The following is an 18,907-nucleotide window of genomic DNA, read 5'->3' on the forward strand; positions in this document are numbered from 1 at the left end:
TCTATGACCCTAGGAGGCATGCGGGGGTGACCGTGCCATCACCTCTCAGCAGCTCTAGGGTTGCACCAACTTTCTTTAAAAGCAACTCATCAGAATGTAGCTTCTGCTCTGAACAGCCTAGTTCCTGTGCACCAGAATTAATGCTATGAGAACAGGCGTGGAAGGAACGTCAGGCTCCATTGTCAGCACTGCCTTTGGTCAGCTGCCAAGCTGCGAGCAGCCAGGCCTGTCCCATCCTTCAGGAGCAGCAACCTGCCTGAGTCAGCAGCGGGCGTGCAGTGCTGGGATGCGCACCAGCACCTCACCCTAAGAATAAACTCCTGCAGAAAGGTTGCAAGGAGGTCCTCACTGCAAGAAAGACATCAAAGCCCTGGAGCACATCCAGAGAAGGGCAAGGCTGTGAAGGGTCTGGAGCACAAATCTAACGACTAGTGGCTGAGGGAACTGGGATTTAGTCTGGAAGAAGCTCAGGAGAGATAGTGTAGCTCTCTGTAACTCCCTGAAAGCAGTGCCAGGCTTGTTCTTAATTGTGGTTACATCTCATTAATGAGGGGCATCATCAACCACAGCACGAATGAGGCTTGTGCTTTAAAACATACCACCACTGATTCCATCAGCCAGCACTGTGGTTTACCCAAGGCATGAGGGTGTAAGCTCAGCCCAGTCCAAGAACTTTGAGCACAGTATAAGAGCAGAACGAGAGGGAGGTGCTGGGGAGCGGAGGGGAAGCCCCATAGCTCTCCAGGCCAGGCGCCCCCACCCCCCGGCGCCATTTTGTGCCTCCACCCCCCCTCTTTACTTAGCGCGCCCGCGGGCAGCTCCTACATTTCCCATGATACCCCGCGCCTTTCACGCGAGGGTACGCGGGTCCTGAGCCCGCCAGGGGGCGCCGTGCGACAGAGAGGAGGCGGGGCGAGCTTGGGCCGTTGCCGTGGTGACGCGGTACTCACTTCCGGGCTGCTCCGATTGGCTGCGGGGCGCTGGGAATGCGGTGGCGTCAGGGCGGGCGCGGTGACGTGAGGCTGCGGGGGGCAGCGGCGGCGGTGGAGCTGCGGGACGGGAGCGGGGCCGTCACGGGAGGTGAGGACAGGGCGGGGGTCGCGAGGGGACACGGGGCGGGAGCAGCACGGAGGGGCGTAGGGATTTGGTGTGGGGTGCTGTGAGCACGTGGGGGTGGGGGGCTGTAGGGTGGCGGGGGGAGCGGGGCTGTCGTGGGAGGGGAGGGTGCGCGGGGGGGGATCCTGAGAGCTACGTGAGGGGCTGGGACGGCTTGCTGAGGGCTTCCTGAGGGATGAGGGGCTCTTTGGAGGTGGGGACAGTGGGTTAATGAGGGTGCAGGTGCTCTTTGCAATGGGGAGATGGCCAGGCTGGGGGTCAGGGACAGGCGTGTCCCCAAAGATGTGTGGCTTCAGGGGACCCTTGAGGTGCTCTGCTGGGATGTGGGCAGGAAGGAGAAGCAAAAGGATGGGGATCGAGGAACGTTTGGATTTTGAGTTGAGGGATGTGGTTTAGTGTTGGTGATGGGTGGATGGTTGGACTGGATCATCTTGAAGGTCTTTTCCAACCTTGGTGATTCTGTGGATGTCCTTCCCCAGGGGCTCCCCCAGGCAGCTTTGTTGGCCTCTGTGGTAGGGAAGCAGGGGTCCCATCCTTGCTGCCACTCCCTGTGATTTTCTGCAGTGATGGCGTAAAGGGCTGCCACCTTTATCCACACTGGCTGTAGACCAAGCAGTCCCTGCTGGGCTGCACCCTCCCCCAGGGGGGCTCTGCCCTGTGGTGGCACCAGCTCTGCTGACTGGGTGGACTGGAGCTTTTAACGAGCTTGAGAAGCACTTGTAAAAAGTCCCAGGTGAAAGGTAAAGCATTGTGCAGAAGTAGGAGGCAGGGCCTCTGAACGAGATGTGATTTTCTTTCACCTCCCACTTCCCTCTTTTGTTTTTTATTTCCAACCTGTTGTGTTTTTTCCCTCTTTGTTGGCCACCTCCAAGGGCTGTCATCACAAGCAACAAGGATCCTGCTTTTGCATCCAACTGTTTTGACCTCTCCTTTTTTTTTGTGGTCAAAATGCCTCCTGGCCTTATTATACTTTCAAAGGTTTCTGTGTGCTGACTCCACCTCAGATAATGCTTACCTGCCTGATTTGTTTATGGGACTCCAGCTTATTTACACAAGGCAATGAATTAGGCCTCACAAAATATTTACGAGGTAGGAGTGTTGTGCTGTAGTGCCCCTGGATGGGAAATCAGGGCACAGAGAGGCTCAGTGGCTGAAGATGCAGCTTGGAGCAGAGAGCAGACCAACCCTGTGCAGTGATGCTCACAGCATCTGCTGGCCATCAGCTGCGTTGTGTCTTGGAACTTCAAACCCAGTGTGGTTTCCTCCTTCCAGGCAGCCTTGGCCTTCTTACCTCCAGCAGCTGGGCCAGGAGGCCTCGTGCTCACTCTGCTAGGGCAGCCCTGTGTGAGGGGCTGAAGATTTACAGTGCAGGAGGACTGAAGGTGCAAGTTGGTCACCCTCGTACATCAGCCCATGTTGTACTTCTAGTTTTTGGTCTCAGAAGTCTCACTGTGTAAACTCCTTGCTGCCTTCAGGAGAATCCTTTTCCCTGGCTGACACAAACATGTCGGGTGTGAGTTTTCCTTATGACTTATCATCCAAAACTGCAGGAGGAAGCTTTCAGGATTGATGTGCTGGCAGCTCCCTCTGCACCCTGCTGAGCTGGTGCAAGCAGTGCATTGTGCACGCTGTGCTGGGCATGCCCTGGCACTTGCCTGCCAGCTGCACAAGGTGAGCTGGTGATTTAGTCTTAGTGCTCAGATCTCTGGCAGCAGCAGTGAGCGCTCTGCCCTGTGCTGGGGGCAAGCCCAGGGTGTGATTTGTGCACTCTGTACATGATTCATATGTTGGTTAACACTGTCAACTTTGTTACCGAGTTGGGGATGGGTTTTACTGCTGGTGGAAACGAAGTAAGCCAGCTCCTGATGTGCCAGTGGGGATGTAATAACTTTATTACCTTTCCTCATCAGGAAGTTAATGAAGAACATTGTCTTTATGTTTGGTGGGAAAAACCACCTTCTGTTTTTGGGGTGAGATTTGAAGCCTGCTGCAGCCACAGCACTCTGCTATGACCGTGGAGCTGTGGTGGGTGCTTGACTGCCCTGCTGGAGCAGAGGGCTGGCTGCAGGACCTGTGCCCTCCCCTTGGTGACATCTGCATGTGTGCAGCACCACTGTGCCACAGCCTCTCCCTGCAGAGCAGAGGTGATCGCTTGCTTTGGAGGGGCTGATCTTTGTATTATCTGTACTTTTATATTACTGCTAGGAAGAGAGATTGTGTTGGGACTGACGCTCTGCTCCAAAGGACGGGGATTATTCTCCAGGCTTGTGCCCTCCCCTGGATGTGCCTGGTGCTGATCAGCCTGCTCCATGCCCACCCTGTAAGCCTCTCCGAGAGCACAACAAATTGTTGCTTTGGCTTTTGGGACAGATTTGCTTCTTCCTTGGCGTCGTCATGAGTATCTGTAACTCCTGGCGCCTGTTGGAGCTGGGAGGTAGGTGCAGGAGAGGCTGCAGTTTGCAGGTGTGGGATCAGTGCTGGGCTGCCTCAGGAGCCTGCTGCTGTTGGAAGGGGCAGTGCTGCAGAACGGGGCTTTTCCATCAGGGTGGGAGGAGCAGCTAAGCCTGTGCAATGTCAGGGAGGGTACGTGGGTTCAAGTAGCATCATGTTCACAGCATCTTTGTTTAGTGTTAGTCCAGTTAGTCTGCATAACTGTCTAAAAATAGAGCATATTTTCTGTAAGTCCTCTCGTTCAAAGTCTTCAAGACTTTTTTTTCTTTTCCCCCAGCAGTGGTCTCTGACTGCTCTCCTGTGCCTGCAGTTATTTGCAACACTATCAGGAAAACCAAGAGGGGTGAACTCTGGTAAATCCTTAAGTTTCAAGAACCGGAGAGGTTCATTAAAGTTGCAGTAACTCTCATGCAGCCTCCCAAGGAGGTCAAGAAAGCAAACCACCTCATGGCCGTAGCAGATTTTTTCAATGAGCTCTATGTTTTAACATCAACTTTGCACACAGTCACAAAAATTGGGGATAATGGAGCTGCAAATGTGGCCAGCACAAGGGGAAGGCAACACAGTGGCTGAGAGAAACTCACCCCAGCAAGTGGCTGCAGCGCGCAGCAGAGGGAGTGTGTGTTTAAATTTCAGAGACGTCGCTGGATCTGTCCCAGTTCTCCCAGCGGCATAAATATCTGGCCTTCAGCACAGCTGTGGAAATCCGTGTTGTGTTCTCTTGCAGATCACTCTGGTCCCCAGCTCTCCATGCTGACATGGTAACGGAACGGCGGCTCTCAGCGGCGGGCAGGCAGGGACAGCTGCAGAGAGGTAACTTTTCCCGTCTGCCTTCAGGTCTGAAAAGCACGCTGCTTATTTTTATTAAAACCTGGGGTAGGGAAGAGCCGAGGAAGAGCTTTCACCAAGTCTCACTTTTCCCCGTGAGCAGAGACGTTCTGAAGTTGCTTCTTAATTCTAAATCCTGTGCCTTACTTTTTGCTCAGTTTCTGAATGTGGTCTTTCTGGATTCTGCTGAGGCGTGCGCTTTAAGCATTGTGGTCTAACCCCGTTCCTCTGAGCCAACAGCTGCTTTCGAAGTATAACAGTGTTTGGTTACTTCATGGTTTTTACAATTGAAATTGCCTTTTAAATTGGAGAGGACTGCACTTAGGTAAATGATCACCTACGTATCGCTCACGCAATCTGGCACCAATGTCGACAACATCTGCTACTGCATGACTGCTTACTCAGGCAAAACTGAGCGGGTTATTACTGTTCAGCCCTGCAATAGAGGACGTGGCTCAGACTCCAGTGCTGCCCGTGGTGATGCTCAAGTTCCTCAGGATGGTCGCTTGCTTGTCTGTGCTGAGGGGGTGGGTTTATTTCTGCCACAGCACACATCTGATGTATTCAGCTGGATGGAGATGGGGCTAAGTTATAAAATGTCTCTTAAAGTTTATGCAACTGTTCTGCTCTCTCAGTGCTGGCATTTGGAACGTGGACTTCCAAGGAACTTTGCAGTGTATGGAGAGGATTTTGTAATGAGCCACATGAGGCTGTGTTGATCAGGGAAGCATTGTTGTGCAGAATTGCTTGCTGATGTTAATGGTCTCCTCTCGAGAGTGTTGTCTGTTGACAAATCTGTATTTTTGTACAGTACATCTTGTTGTGTTTGGGGGAATGTTTCTGCTGTGGCTTTTCAATTATGAACTGCAAGTCTACTGTGTTCTTAGAGACTAAGAGATTGGCACAGTAAGGGCTCACAGCTTCCTTCAGGCAGCAGGAGCTGACAGGCAAGTGATTTTTAATCGGGTGCGATGCTGTTCGAGTGCTCATGGCTAAGAGATTATTTGCTGCTGGAGCGCAGTCAGGCTTGCCCTCACTATGGGATTTCAGGGGTGTGGGCTTGTTTTGTCGTTTGTATTGGCTGCCATGGGTCTGCTTTTGCATAAGGTGCTGCAGAGAAGAGAAGTCTCTATTTTTTTTAGAATTATCACTGTTCAGAGATGCTACTTGTCACTATTGCAGAAATTTTTGAGACTCTGGCAAAGTCAAGACAGGCACAAGTGATTTCCATAGTGAGTACAAATGGGATTCTTCAGTAGAACAGCTATTTTATTTCTTTAATCTTGTACTCTAGAACACATTTGCATTGGCAGAATGCCTAGGAAGTTAGTTTTCATAGAGTATTGCAATTGATGCCAGTATGAACCCTGTAGACCCAGGAATGAATGCTTTTCGATGGACTGCTGCCTTACTGCAAGAACAGAGCAGAACTGATTTGAGATGGGTCTTAGTTTCCAGTAATGCTCTAAAATTACTGTTGTGATCACAGTGTCTGACACGTGTCTGTGTCCTTCAAGAGCTTGTGAACATGAACATCACAAGGGTCAGGTATGTGCTGGGGTGCTTCCTTGGGAAACCCCTCCAACAGATCTTGCTCAAAAGGCAAATCTGAGGCTGCAGTTTGCAGGGAATCCTGACCTGACAGAGGTGTCAAGATGAAAGCATACAAGTCAGAAACACGTCGCTCCTGTTGCTGGGTTCTCAGCAGGGCATCTTTCTGGCTTGTGGATAGCAGCAGCCAGATGGTGCTGGTGTTAACCAGAAACAGTGCCCTCGTGCTGTGTTTTTCTGGTTTGCCTGTTTGTGAATTGCAACTCTGCATAGGAAAAAATAGAACATGCAAGTTCAACCCAATGACGTATGGAATTCAGATAAGGAATGGATATGATGGTTTATAAGGGCAGGTGACCTTTCTTATCTAAGTTGATAGGGAAGTTTTGGGGTTTTTCTGGTGATCTGTTAAGGCGAACTTTGCTCTGAGTCGTATTGCTGGTAGTAAATGTCTCTCTAGGAAAGGTGTTGTCAGGCTAAAGAGGGAACAGGGGAGATGCGTCACCTCAGTGGTGCTCAAGTCTCGATCCGGTCTGATGTTTTTGTTTTTAATGCAAGTCTCAATTTCATCTTAATGAAAATCTGAAATGTGCCTTATAGTACCTAAAATTGTTCTTAACACTATGCTGATTTTTATGGATTTTACCAGAGCTGTGGGACCATGTAAGCTGTCAACCCTGTGAGGGCTGATGCAAAAAGTCTGTGGGTTCTCATATCTGTGAGGAGGGGTTATTTGTGTGACTTAGGGACATCAGAAAAGAGCTGATGGTGTGCATGCGTAAGTGTGGGGTTGGGGCTGGGGAGGTCCTGGGAGCTCTGTGTATTGGGCTCACAGCTGTGCCCAAGAGGTGAGGGTATTACCAAAGGTGCTGAGGCTTTGCTACAGTGTTTTGTTCTCTAGGAGCCGAGGCAGAAGTCCAAGCAGTCAGGAGCATGCTGAGATCCTCTCCTTGGCTGGGGTCACTGATCCTATCGCGGTTGAAAACAGGGAAACTTCTGCTCCTCCCTCAGCTCTTGCTACACAGAGCGTAGCCAAAAATAGTAAGGAAACATCTCTCCTCCAGATCTCTGAGAGGGTGTTGAACTACTTTGTGCAACAAAGTTATTTTAATGCTCTCTGGATGCAGTCAAATTTGCTCTCTCTCTCTCCCTTTCTGTGGTTGAAGGGGAGATGAAACGAGCGTGGCAATTTGTTCCAACCACTTCGGTGCGGACGTTCCCAGGCTGTGCTGAATCATCTGAACCCGTGCCTGGGCATAATTGCTCACTGTCAGCTGTGTCCTGGGATCAGGGCTGCATGCCGAGTGCTCAGGATATTTTGCTACGGTCTACAAAATATGTAGTGCATTGCTGGGAGTCCAAGTGTAAGCATAGCAAGCTTACAGACTGGTAGCTTTAGCACAGGGGATCTCAATCACTGCAGAAAGGTTTGATGATATTTTTGTGGCTGGTTTCCTGGATTTGGGAGTACCTGCTGCCTGGTTTTAGGTCTTGCTGGGTACTTGGCTCCTGCCAAATTTGGCTCCAGTGACTCAGAGCAGTGGCCTGCTGCTGTGTTTCTCTGTTTTCCCGTTGCTTTTCCAGGGTTCTGATCGCCCTGTGAGGACACTCACTGGTGTCCCAGTGACACAGAGGCTTTGAGGGAAACCGTGCCATGTTCTGATTGCAGTGCTGTTGTAGGGCAGCCACACTCACTGCCACCCAGTGCTCCCACAGATACGTGCTCCTTGACTCTGGAGTTTGCAGAGGCAACTTGCTGCACTTACTGCTTTCCTGGATTTCCCTTTAAGTGCAGTTCTGAGCTTGTGCCTGTTGTTTGCCTTGGGAACCTCACTGCTGTTCCTGCGAGCTCCTCCCGTCAGCTCTGTTCTATAATTACTGGTGTTCTTGAAACCAGATCCTCCCACGTGGCCTGCTGTGGATCGGTGGACGAGGGTTCTGTAAGCAAAGCCAGCACCTTGGAGCAAATGCAGCAGAACGTGGAGGTTCAGAGAGTGATGACTTTATTTCCCTTTGGGATGGTAAAGGGGAGTGTTCCCAGGCTGCTTCTTGGGCACTTCCAGAGAGGAAGCAGGGATGTAAAAGCAAGCCTGATGCTGGGCACTGGCTCTACATTGGCAGCAGGATGGGCATGTGGGGTCAGGATACCGCGCGTCCTGACAGCTTCACAAGCTGCCTTGCGTCCCTCCCAGCACTAGAAGCGGTTTGAGCTCAATGCAATGTGCCCAAAGCACTGTCCTCCTGCAGCACGTGGCCTCCAGAGAACAGCAGCGTCTTCTTCCCTGGCAGCCTGTTCATGCAGCGTGGAGCAAGCTTGTTTTGCAGTGCTTGTATAGGCATGCTGCAGCCAAGCTGCTGGCCCACAGCAGCACGCCATCCCACAGCCAACGTACCCACAGGCAGCCGGGCAAAGCGCTGCCCAGCATCACAGGACAGGTCATGTCACCTCTGCTGTGCCCTGGTGTGAGCAGGGATGGTCCTCTCTCATTACCAAACTTAATGATCTTCTCAAATGACGACACATCTGTGCACTTTCCAGTACTGAGAAGGTGTCACCTTTCTGGTAGCTGCTTGTTTCCTGGATGTGCTCCTCGTCCCATCACTCAGCCGCACACATCCCCTGCCCACTCTGGGCTGTCCTGAGTTGACAGCAAAACACAAATATCAGTTGGCAGTTTCCAGCGTGAGACTTGGCAGTTTACTTGCTGAAAGCAATCCTGGAAACATTTCATATGGGAATGAGCAGCATGGTGTACTGACCTGGGGCAGGCGAGGCTTGCGAGCGTGACTGGGAACAGGTGTCCAAATCCATAACATGGGAACAAACAATGACACTTGGCATTGAGGTCCAAAACATGACGTCTCTGTGAGCTAATGCAGCAAAGAAAGGACGAGGAAGGAAGCACTACAGAACTCAATTATTATTATTTTTGATGATGAAGGAAATGGAGGTATGGGGGTTGACAGGATTTGCTGTGAGCTGGTGAGCATTCAGCTCTTTGGTACCCATCCTACTTCCACCCCTTTTGCAAAAGGGAGCTGTGGAGCTCCAAGGCTGAAGAGGGCAGAGAGCCTCTTTCTGGAAAGCAGGTGAGCTGTGTAGGGATGATCCTGTAGAAGCACAAACACTCATCCAGTATGTGTCATCTACAGGTTTTGCAGCACATCAGATATGTCTTGGAGCCCCTGGAGCCAGAGGTATCTTTGCAGCTTCTGGAAGATGAATTGAAAAGGAAGAGCAGCCCCTCCTGCAGGTCCTGCCCTCCAAAAAAACCCAGCACTAGTGAGAAAGCAGGAAGTTCCTTTTGGAGTGCATTGACCTGGTTCTGGGGACAGCTGTGATGCAAAAAGAGAAGAATCCAGTGAGTTTCACAACTCTTTGACTTATTTCTCTTCCTCAGTATCCAGGAAGTGGATGAGTTGTAGCATGTGGCTGATGTGTGATTCATTGGCAAGCCTGGCAGCTTGAGGCAAGCAGGGGAATCTCCTGTACTCCTTTGTCATATGTTGTTGAGTAATTAGCAGCAACACAGTAATAGCAGCTCAGGCAGCACCTGATGCTTAGCTGGCTGGGTTATACTTGGTGAAAAGCAGACAGCAGCAGTGGAGGAAAGGACAAGGAATGGACATCCATAGTGTTGGGGCAGATGCTTTCTCTGCCTCGCCAGCTCCAGTTGTTTATTCCTGCACGGAGCCTGCCTTGCAGCCAAGGCTTCTGAGTGAGGGAGGAAACACTTAAGTAATAAGTGCTTCTGGGATCTCATTAGCTAATGAGGAGGCGTGCTGATCTTTCAGGAACAAAAAACAAACATGTTTTCAATGGTTGCGTCTCCTGGTTTTCTGCACTTGGTTACCTTTCCTGTGTTGCAGCATCTGCTTAGCTATTATTTGGCTTTTATTAGCAATAGGTGACGTGAAGGAGGAGGAACAAAAACTGGTACTTGATCAGCAGAGTTCGGAAATGGTGACACAATCCAAGGGATGTCTACAAATAATGGCCAATAAGAGTCAACCAGTTTTCTTTAATGGAAATCAGTTTGGTTTTTTGGTGTGTATTCAGTGTGCACTCCATCTGAGAAAACGCTCCCATGCAGTGCTGAATGCACAATCAACAGGATGTGCATTTGGATGAATTTGTTTTAATTTTTTTCTCCAAATGAGCACAGAAATGTGCTTCCATGGTGAATTGGTTTCCTTTCGGGGCTCCCTGCGACCTCCTTTACGGTAAGCCAAACAACTGTTGGAGCAGGTCGACATTGTGAGCCGTCCCTCGAGAAGCCTGGGCCATTTCTGGCACTTTCTTTTGCCTGGAAGCTTCCGTCTTCCAAGGAGGAGACACACGTGGTGACAATGCAGCATGCAGTGGGGACTGGACATGGAGCTGCCTCCAACCCTGTCTGAATAAGAAACAATTGTGAGGGGCATAGAGGTGGGAGAGTTCTCTCCATCACAGTGAGCATGCTGAGGTTGCTTTTTTTTTTTTTTTTGGAGCTCACCCTCAGCAAAACTACACCTGCTTTAAAGATGAAGTCCTTCTAATTTTGAGCACTTTGTTTTAATTTGGTGGCTGCCAGCCCCTCAGTGTCTGTGCTGGAATGCATGTCTCTGTGTGCAGTGATGAGGAACTGGGCTGCTCCGTCACATCCCTTGCAGCCCTTCTGCACACCCTGCAGGGCAGTGGGCACTTCTCACACCCTAAAATGCCTGGGCTGCAGGCATCAAGTGGGGAAGGAGCTCCTGGAGATGAGAAGGATCCTTTGGGCATCCTCTGCCCTCCACACAGCCATCCTGGGTGTCACCCCTTGGGTCCCCCACTGTCCCTCTGTCCTCTCAGAGAGATGGAGCTCAGCCACCCCACTCTGAACCAGGGGGCCTGCAGTAGGCAGCACATCCCCTTTGTGCTCATGGCTGCTGCTATGTGATCCTCTGCAAACACTTTCTGCCCTCAGAGGCACGCCTTTGTTGGGGCTGGCAGGAGGGGATCTCCCCAGTGCCTGGGACTGAATGAAGCGTCCTGGAGGCTGGCATAGTTCTCTGTCCTCTCTGCACGTGCCAGAAGAATCCAGCACTAAATGGAGTCAAAGAAGCTGTTGCACTGATTTTAATCAAGCCAGTGCTGGCTTGTTCTTTACACTCAATCCTTCAGCTGAAAGCATAGAAGGGCTTGGAGGTCTCTGTGTTTGGCTGCTGCCTTCACTCCCAAAGTCAGAGGGTCTGGGGTCTGCACATCCCCTGCAGCAATGCGGGGCCATGCCCAGCACCTTGCAGTGTGGGCACAATCCCTGCTGCCTTTCATCTGCTGAAAGCCTGGCTGAAATTAATGCCTCCCCCCCTCTCTCTATTTCCCTTGTTTGGAAAACTGGGGAAGGGCTCAGGGAAAGGCAGGTGTGCAAACAGCTCCCGCAGCTCCCCTCTGCTCTTGGCCTGCAAGAAGATATTAAAACAATACATTCAGAACTTTCTGGTAAAAGCTTTTCTCTCCCCGTGGGTGGGATACATATCCTTGTCCTGCCCTCGCTGACATGGGACACCTCTGCTGGAGTCTGCTGTTGCTGTCAGATGTGTCCTGTCCTCTGTTCTCTCACACCCCTGGGGTTTGCACAGCCATCTGCAGCTACAGCAACTCTAAGCACAGCCTTGGAGTTGCTTTGGTGGGTCTGGGAGAGCTTGCTGCTGCCCTGGAGTGCAAGGTCCTTCATAGACCTCCTTCTACCATCCTACCCTACTGACTGCTATCCAGACAAAAAGCATTTCCCTGATGTGTGTGCATTTATTTATATATAGACTTTAAACAGATTCAGCTTGTTATCCTCTATCTCCAGCAAATAGGTTTTCCTGCCTGCGTGTGTGCCCCACTGCGCTTGTGGAGGCCAAGGACAACACAGCCCTGAATGGTTGCTCAGTGCTGCCCAGGAGGCACAGGCAGGGAACACAGCACTTCTGCAAGCCCTGTGCCCCTTTGCTGCTCATGACAGAGCTGTGGGTAACACCACAGTCCCAGTTCCTTGACACAGTGCTGTTTCCACAGCTCTGAACTGGTATGCAGGGAAGAAGTGAGAGCAGACCCAGGTTATGTTCTGGCACCAGCTCTTGGGGTGCCTGGCTGCTGGCTTTGCAGCACACTGACATTCAGCTTCCCCTCTGCAGATTTTGTCCTCCCCCTTGGCACTGGCTGCTGCTCGCCCATCTGACCTTGCTCAGTGCTGACAGCTTCCCAAGGAGCTGGCTGCAGCACAAGTGCCAGTGACTGGGAACAGAGGAGGGGGGGATGCTGCAGGAGGGCGAAGTAGCCCAGGGAGCCCTGTGCCACCAGCACCTCTTTGCTCACGGGTTGCCCTTGTGCAAGTCCGCTGCAAGCAAGGTGCACGCTTTAGTGCATGAAGATGCTAACAGTTTAACTGGAGTCTGATAACTGTGGCTGTCCTGGGAAAAGCTGGATGTCAGTGGCTTGTTTGATGGAAATAGAGCATCTGGATTCTCTACCTTAAAGTAACTCCTTTATGGAAATAGCTGCACTCTGTGTAGAACAGGCTTCAGGCATTAATTGCTGGAGCAGGACTCAGTGCAGGGGTTGAGATCTGGAGGCTGGGATGTGGGCACTGAGCAGGGCTGGGAACAGCACCAGCCTAGCAGGAATGGGATGGATGACTACAAATAGGGAGAGGAGACCCGGGGAGAAGGGGCCCACGCTGATCCTCCACAGGAAACCCCGGATTAGGACATGGGCTGGGTTGTGCAGCCAGACCCATGGCTGAGCACAGCCCCGCAGCTGTACGAGCAGCAGCAGCAAGCTCAGCTGAATGGCTCTTGGCAGAGGAGCCGGGGCTGGTTACAACAGGAGTGAAAATAAACACCACTGCTGTAACGGGAAGGAGTGGGAGAGAAGGAGCTGGCAGGAAGCTGTCACTCTCCCAGTGTGGGGCTGGGACTTGCAGACCCAGAGCCCTGCTTGTGCCCCCTGCAGCCGCTGGGCTGAGGACAGTGTGGAGCTGAGCTCTGTGCTGGCAGCTGCAGCGTGTGCTATCTGAACCCTTCCGGTAGTCCTGGCTGTGCCAAACCCCGTCCTTGGCTGCCACTGTGACAGCACGGGGTGCTGATGGCTGCAGGGGACGTTGCCCAGGGCGGTGCCTCTGCTGTGGGATCTGCAGGGTGGGGAGCACCAGCCTCTGGTCCCTGGGTTGTGGGCTGTGGGCTGGTTGCTGTCCCGGGATCAGTCTGCTGGGCTTTACACACGATTCCAGCAAAGCAGCCTTTAAGGAGACCCAGGGTCTGCTTGTCACCATGGAAAGGACACGAAGCAAAGCAGGATGGCGGGGCTGCACCCATGGCACTGACACGCCTCTCCCTCTGCCTGCAGGCTAGTGCAACTGGCAGGGTCCATCTCGGATAGATGCGGATGATGCCAGAGCTATGACAGGGATTGCAGTCCTGGCACTGAGGGGTGATCAGTTATGGAACAACTACAGGAGGAAGTACCTGAGGTCAGGGAAGAGGAGGAGGAAGAGGAAGAGGCAGTGACAGTGCCTAGCGGAGCCTCGGACCCAAGTGTAGGACCAGACAGCTCACTGCCCTCGAGCAGCTACACCGGTGAGTGGAGCCACATCCCCCACAGTCACAGAGAAGGGCCTGCACGTGAACAGAGCTGGGCTTCTGGTGGTCTCATGCAGTAATTCATTGAGCACCAAAGCATGGAGGATCTATTTCTTCCTCTGCAGTCACCACACAGCCGGTGGCAGTGGGCTGGGAGATGGAAATAGAGCCAGGAGGTGGGGGTGAGCCCCAGAGTGTGCATATTGAAGAGGGGAGGTCTCCCAGGGTGCTGAGAACAATTCTTTGTCTGCTTCTTTAAATCCTCAGTGCAAACTGATCGTATGAGTTATGCTAGCTACACTGCAAAACTTGTGGAGAGGTTTCACTGCCGAAAGTTAAGCTCTAGAGTCCTTCTGATCCTTCTGAACTGATGTGGAGCCTTTTAGCTTCTGACAGCGCTGTGGCTCCATACATGGCATCAGCCTGTGGTCAGTGCCTAATCTCAGAGGCTAACCACCCAACACAGCTCTGGAGGCGGTGCTGGAAATGCCTCATCGGCCCCATTCTGGTGGGGTTGGGTGCAATGCTGTGCTTGTGGCTGCTGCTCAGAAGGACAGATTCTGTTGTGTGTTTGCAGACCTTTCACAGAGCTCCTCTCCCTCCCTGTCAGACCAACTGCAGATGGGCTGTGAGGAGACGGCCTCGGGGGCGCTGAACGTGGAGTGCAGAGTCTGTGGAGACAAAGCCTCGGGCTTCCACTATGGTGTGCACGCCTGCGAGGGCTGCAAGGTGCGTCCTCCCATGGGAGCGTGGGGTTCAGCCTGGGTCAGACAAACATGTCCCACTTCTTAGCTTGTTACGCTTTATTTTGTAAAGCAAATCCTTCTACCCCAATGGGGACCTTGGCTTAGATGCTGTCTGTGCTGCAGATCAGCCATGAGCTGTGTGTTTATCCCACTGGGATCGCCGGCCACAGCTTGGCCGCACCTCTAAAATTCCTTCCCCCGCACCAGATGCCAGCGGAGCTGCATTAGCAGTGAGGCCCTGCCAGACTTCCCTGCAGGCTGGGGCCCACAGCCTGTTCCTCCATCCCTCCCTGCTGGCTGCATGCAGTATCACACACCCAGTCCCACTCTACCCCTTTTCCCACCACACCACCTCTCCTTGTTGGCTCTGTGCTGAAAACACCCACTGGAGGATGAACCTTGAAGCTGCTGTGGATAACAAACTGGCCTGATCCTAAAGTGTGGGTGCTAACGCTGCTGTTCCCTTGTTTCCCTGCTCCTCATCCCACTCTGTGCAGGGTTTCTTCCGCCGGACGATCCGCATGAAGCTGGAATATGAAAAGTGTGAGAGAAGCTGCAAGATTCAGAAGAAGAACCGGAATAAGTGCCAGTACTGCCGCTTCCAGAAATGCCTCTCGTTGGGCATGTCACATAATGGTGAGTGTCACTGTTTTCCTGGGCATGCTGGTGAGGTGCCCTGGGCCATCTGTCCCATGAGCAATTCTTCATCCCAAGGATTCACGGGCAGATAGTGACAGGACAAGGGGAAACAATTTTAAACTAAAAGAGGGGAGATTTAGGTTAGATCTTAGGAGGAAATCTTTTACCCAGAGGGCAGCAAGGCTCTGGCACTGCTTCTCAATGCTTTGGGTGCCCCTACCCTAGAGATGCCTGAGGCGAGGAAGGGGTCATGGGCAGCCTAAGCTGGTGGGGGTACCCAGCCCACAGCAGGGGTAGGACTAGGAGGCTGTAAGCTCTCTTCCAACCCAACCATTCCATGGTTCTGTGATTCACATGGAGAGGCCATATGTAGCTTGCATTACGCTGTGACTTTTCTTGCCAAGGAATCAGCTTCTTTCAAGCCCAGCAGGGCGTTGGGCCTCATCTTCCATTTCTTTCCTACCAGAATGGGCTTTTTCATCCTGCCATGCAGGCTGGCTGCTGGCACATGGCTCTCCCTTTTGTGTTGGCCCGGTGGGAACTAGGCACACAGCTTGCTGGGATTTTTGAACTTCAGGTGGAACCATCTTGCTTCTGGCCCAGCCAAGGTGTTTATGTGGGAAGCAGGGCTTGTGGTAAAGCCCATATGAGTGGAGATGGGAGGCTATGTTGTCTGATTCTCTGGTTTTGCTCCTCGCAGCGATCCGCTTTGGCCGCATGCCGGAGGCAGAGAAGAGGAAGCTGGTAGCTGGGCTGACGGCAAGTGAGATCAGCTGCCAGAACCCCCAGGTGGCCGACCTGAAAGCTTTCTCCAAGCACATCTACCACGCCTACCTGAAAAACTTCAACATGACCAAAAAGAAAGCAAGAGGTATCTTGACCGGGAAGGCCAGCAGCACCCCAGTAAGTTCTCTCCAGTGGCAGGCAGGGCTGGCTGCAGCCCGTGGGGGGGGCTGTTCTCTGGGCTCGTCTTCCTCCTGCTGTAACTACTGCACGTGCACCAGTTCCCTGCTACGTGGTCGTTACATGTCTTGCACATGCTGGGAAAATTCCCACCTCTCCTCAGACTTGTGCACGTGTGTGTGGGTGCCGTTTGCCAGTGCTCCCTTAGCAGCAGCAGGAGAGAGCAGCAAATGGACAGGCAGAGGCGAGTGTCCTGGGCAGAGCATGAGTGCAGCAGGTTCCTGACCACTCTCTTCTTTTTCAAGCAGCCTTTTGTGATCCATGACATGGACACCCTGTGGCAAGCAGAAAAGGGGCTGGTCTGGAAACAGCTGGTGAATGGGATCCCCCCCTACAAGGAGATTGGTGTGCACGTCTTCTATCGCTGCCAGTGCACCACTGTAGAAACTGTGCGGGAGCTCACCGAGTTCGCCAAGAGCATCCCCAGCTTCATAGGCCTCTACTTGAATGACCAAGTGACTCTGCTGAAGTATGGGGTGCACGAGGCCATCTTTGCCATGCTGGCCTCTATCATGAACAAGGATGGGCTGCTGGTGGCCAACGGGAATGGCTTCGTGACCCGTGAGTTCCTGCGTAGCTTGCGCAAGCCCTTCAACGAGATCATGGAGCCCAAGTTTGAGTTTGCTGTGAAGTTCAACGCACTGGAGCTGGATGACAGTGACCTGTCTCTGTTTGTGGCTGCCATTATCCTGTGCGGAGGTGAGCAGATACAGAATCCCCCAGGGATATGGGGACTGGAGGGGCCGGGCTGCAGCTAACCCAGTGCTTCAGCAGGGCCTTTGCTGGCAGAGATCAGGCATGGGTGCCTTATCATAGTATCATAGAATGGTTTATGTTGGAAGAGATCTTTAAGTTTCATCTGGTTTAACCCCCATGCCATAGGTTGCAAGTCTTAGAGGGGTGAGAGAAGAACTGAACAGTTCTGACTCCCAAAATTGGACCAAGTACCATCCCTTTCTCATCAGCTGCTCTAGGACGTGCAATCTGAGGGCATGCAGTTTCCCCCTTTTCTTGGTTGACCAGATTGGAGTCACTATGGGTGGGTTCCACTCTCCATCTCCATGCCTCCACATAACACCACCTACCATGCTTCCTCCCCACAGACCGTCCCGGCCTGATGAACGTGAAGCAGGTGGAGGAGATCCAAGACAACATCCTCCGAGCGCTGGAGTTCCACCTGCAGTCCAACCACCCGGACGCCCAGTACCTCTTCCCCAAGCTGCTGCAGAAGATGGCTGACCTGCGGCAGCTGGTGACAGAGCACGCCCAGCTGGTGCAGAAGATCAAGAAGACAGAGACAGAGACCTCCCTGCACCCTCTCCTGCAGGAGATCTACAAGGACATGTACTAAGGACCTCTTATTTATGAGAATGAAGCCATGGATTCCAAGCGAGACTCTTTGTACAAAAACAAAGAAAACCTTTCCCCATGTCTTCCATTTCTTCTACTGGAAACTCTTTTCTACACGACTCCAATGTACGGTACATAGGGCAAGGCGCCGGAAGGTTTTGCAGTCACCTCCTGGTAGCTTGGGACTTCCATTGACACACTAATGAATTTACTAAGGCAAATCATAAGCTACTGTTTCCATTACTGTGGGGCCTCCAGAGCAGCCGGGTGGTTTGCATGGCATGGACAGGGGATTCCTGCAGCAGCTTGGGGCTAGTGGGGGCTGCTGTGGTTGTTGAGAGCCCCCAGCATGGTGTGGTTTCCCCGTGGGCAGCAGCAGCACTTGGGGTGTGTCTGTCATATTGCACTCTGAAGATGTAGTCCTGAGCTGTGGAGTTTAGGACAGTGGCACAAAAGGAAGTATTTCTCTTCCCCAAGGAAAAGCTGGCGTATTTGAAGATGTGTATGGCTGTCCTAGCAAAGAGCCTTGGCTGCAGCCCCCCTCTCTGTGCTCCCAGTGCCTCCACTTCAGAGGAACCTGTCCCTTAGCACCTCTGTGTCAAAGAGGGGAGGGAAGGGGTTGACTCAAGAATACACCTTCAGAGCTGAGGCCCGTGATCCTTTTGCTTCCCCAGGCAGTTCTGTGCAGATAGGAGTTCCAGAAAGGTCTGCGCAGGGCAGGTTTGGGATGAGATGGCTGTGCAAGCTCCCTGCAAGCACCAGAGCAAGCAAAGCCTTCAGCAACACCAGCATGGGGAAAGTCACGGTCAGCCCACAGAGCCCAGGGTGCTGACAGGGTGTTTGTGGGGCTGTGGGGAGGGAGCACATCGCGGGCTGGAAGGTTCTGCAGAAGAGATCTGGTGATCCACGGCACCAGCAGAGCAGCCCTGACGGAGGAACAGCAGCACTGGGGAGCGCAGGAGATCGCTGCACCCCAACCTGGTGTTGCTGCCACCAAAGTGTGCGTGGCCTTCGCCCCTCTGCTTAAGGCTGTGCCTCAGTTTCCCCCTCCAGGAAAGGGAGCCAGGCTGCCCTTTGCTCAGAAGGGGAGAATGAAAATCAATCAGTGTACTGGTTGCAAAGAGCTTTGCAGCTGTAAAACACAGTATAAGCACCAAGTATTCATAAGGGGGAGGGATGCTTCCCCTGCCCTGTTCCACCCAGACCCTGAGCTTGGGGACAGCTTTGGGTTCTGGCCTTCCCCTCCATGCTGCTGGGCTGGCAATCCCACACCTGCTGCTGCCCTCTGCCTCCTCACTGTGCCTCAGTTTCCCCACCCTCACCTCCCAGCCGTACCTTGCAGGGCTGTTAAGGAGTTACCGTTTCTAAAGCACTTTGAAGTCCTCTGGGGAAGGCACCAGAGGTGTGTGCTGCTCCCAGCATGGGGGTCTGTCCCCAAAGCCCCCGCTGGCCCCCAAAGCTCGGTGGCACCCCCAGGGCACATGGACCCCTGCGTTGGTCACCTGGGGAACTTTTTGCTCTTTCCTTCAGTGTAACAACCCTCAAACTGAAATGTATATTTTTGCTAGAAGTACAAACCTCCAGGTGTTTTTAATAATATAAATAGTGTCTGCAAACTGATGACTTTAAATAAATCTGAACTAAATATTTAAGCACCTTTTAGCACCCAGCCC

At 52.5% G+C, this 18,907-nt stretch overlaps 1 protein-coding gene across 8 annotated transcripts; it reads left to right on the top strand.

Moving 5' to 3' along the window:
• Window positions 1-989: 989 nt before the first annotated feature.
• PPARD (peroxisome proliferator activated receptor delta) lies at window positions 990-18,886 on the top strand. Of its 8 annotated transcripts, none has more exons than XM_052698052.1 (9): window positions 1,064-1,080; window positions 3,322-3,550; window positions 4,295-4,380; window positions 13,304-13,533; window positions 14,114-14,265; window positions 14,780-14,918; window positions 15,622-15,824; window positions 16,130-16,583; window positions 16,988-18,886. In XM_052698052.1, the coding sequence occupies exons 4-9, from the start codon at window positions 13,398-13,400 to the stop codon at window positions 17,233-17,235; spliced, it is 1,332 nt and encodes a 443-aa protein (XP_052554012.1). In that variant the 5' UTR covers window positions 1,064-1,080; window positions 3,322-3,550; window positions 4,295-4,380; window positions 13,304-13,397; the 3' UTR covers window positions 17,236-18,886. The 8 variants fall into 8 exon arrangements, with proteins under 8 accessions (XP_052554011.1, XP_052554012.1, XP_052554015.1 ...); XM_052698055.1 differs by lacking the exon at window positions 1,064-1,080 and adding an exon at window positions 9,100-9,308 and having other exon boundaries at window positions 1,340-3,550; XM_052698051.1 differs by lacking the exon at window positions 3,322-3,550 and having other exon boundaries at window positions 990-1,080.
• The last annotated feature ends 21 nt before the right edge of the window (window positions 18,887-18,907 follow it).

Source organism: Tympanuchus pallidicinctus, unplaced genomic scaffold (genome assembly GCF_026119805.1).
Source record: "Tympanuchus pallidicinctus isolate F22 unplaced genomic scaffold, pur_lepc_1.0 scaffold32, whole genome shotgun sequence".
Lineage (NCBI taxonomy): Eukaryota > Metazoa > Chordata > Aves > Galliformes > Phasianidae > Tympanuchus > Tympanuchus pallidicinctus.

Bases quoted from the DNA above. Each gene is read 5' to 3' on its own strand.
- PPARD (XM_052698051.1), top strand. From the start codon at position 13,398: ATGGAACAACTACAGGAGGAAGTACCTGAGGTCAGGGAAGAGGAGGAG. The intron at 13,534-14,113 runs GTGAGTGGAGCC...GTGTGTTTGCAG, and splicing joins GCCCTCGAGCAGCTACACCG to ACCTTTCACAGAGCTCCTCT. The intron at 14,266-14,779 runs GTGCGTCCTCCC...CACTCTGTGCAG, and splicing joins ACGCCTGCGAGGGCTGCAAG to GGTTTCTTCCGCCGGACGAT.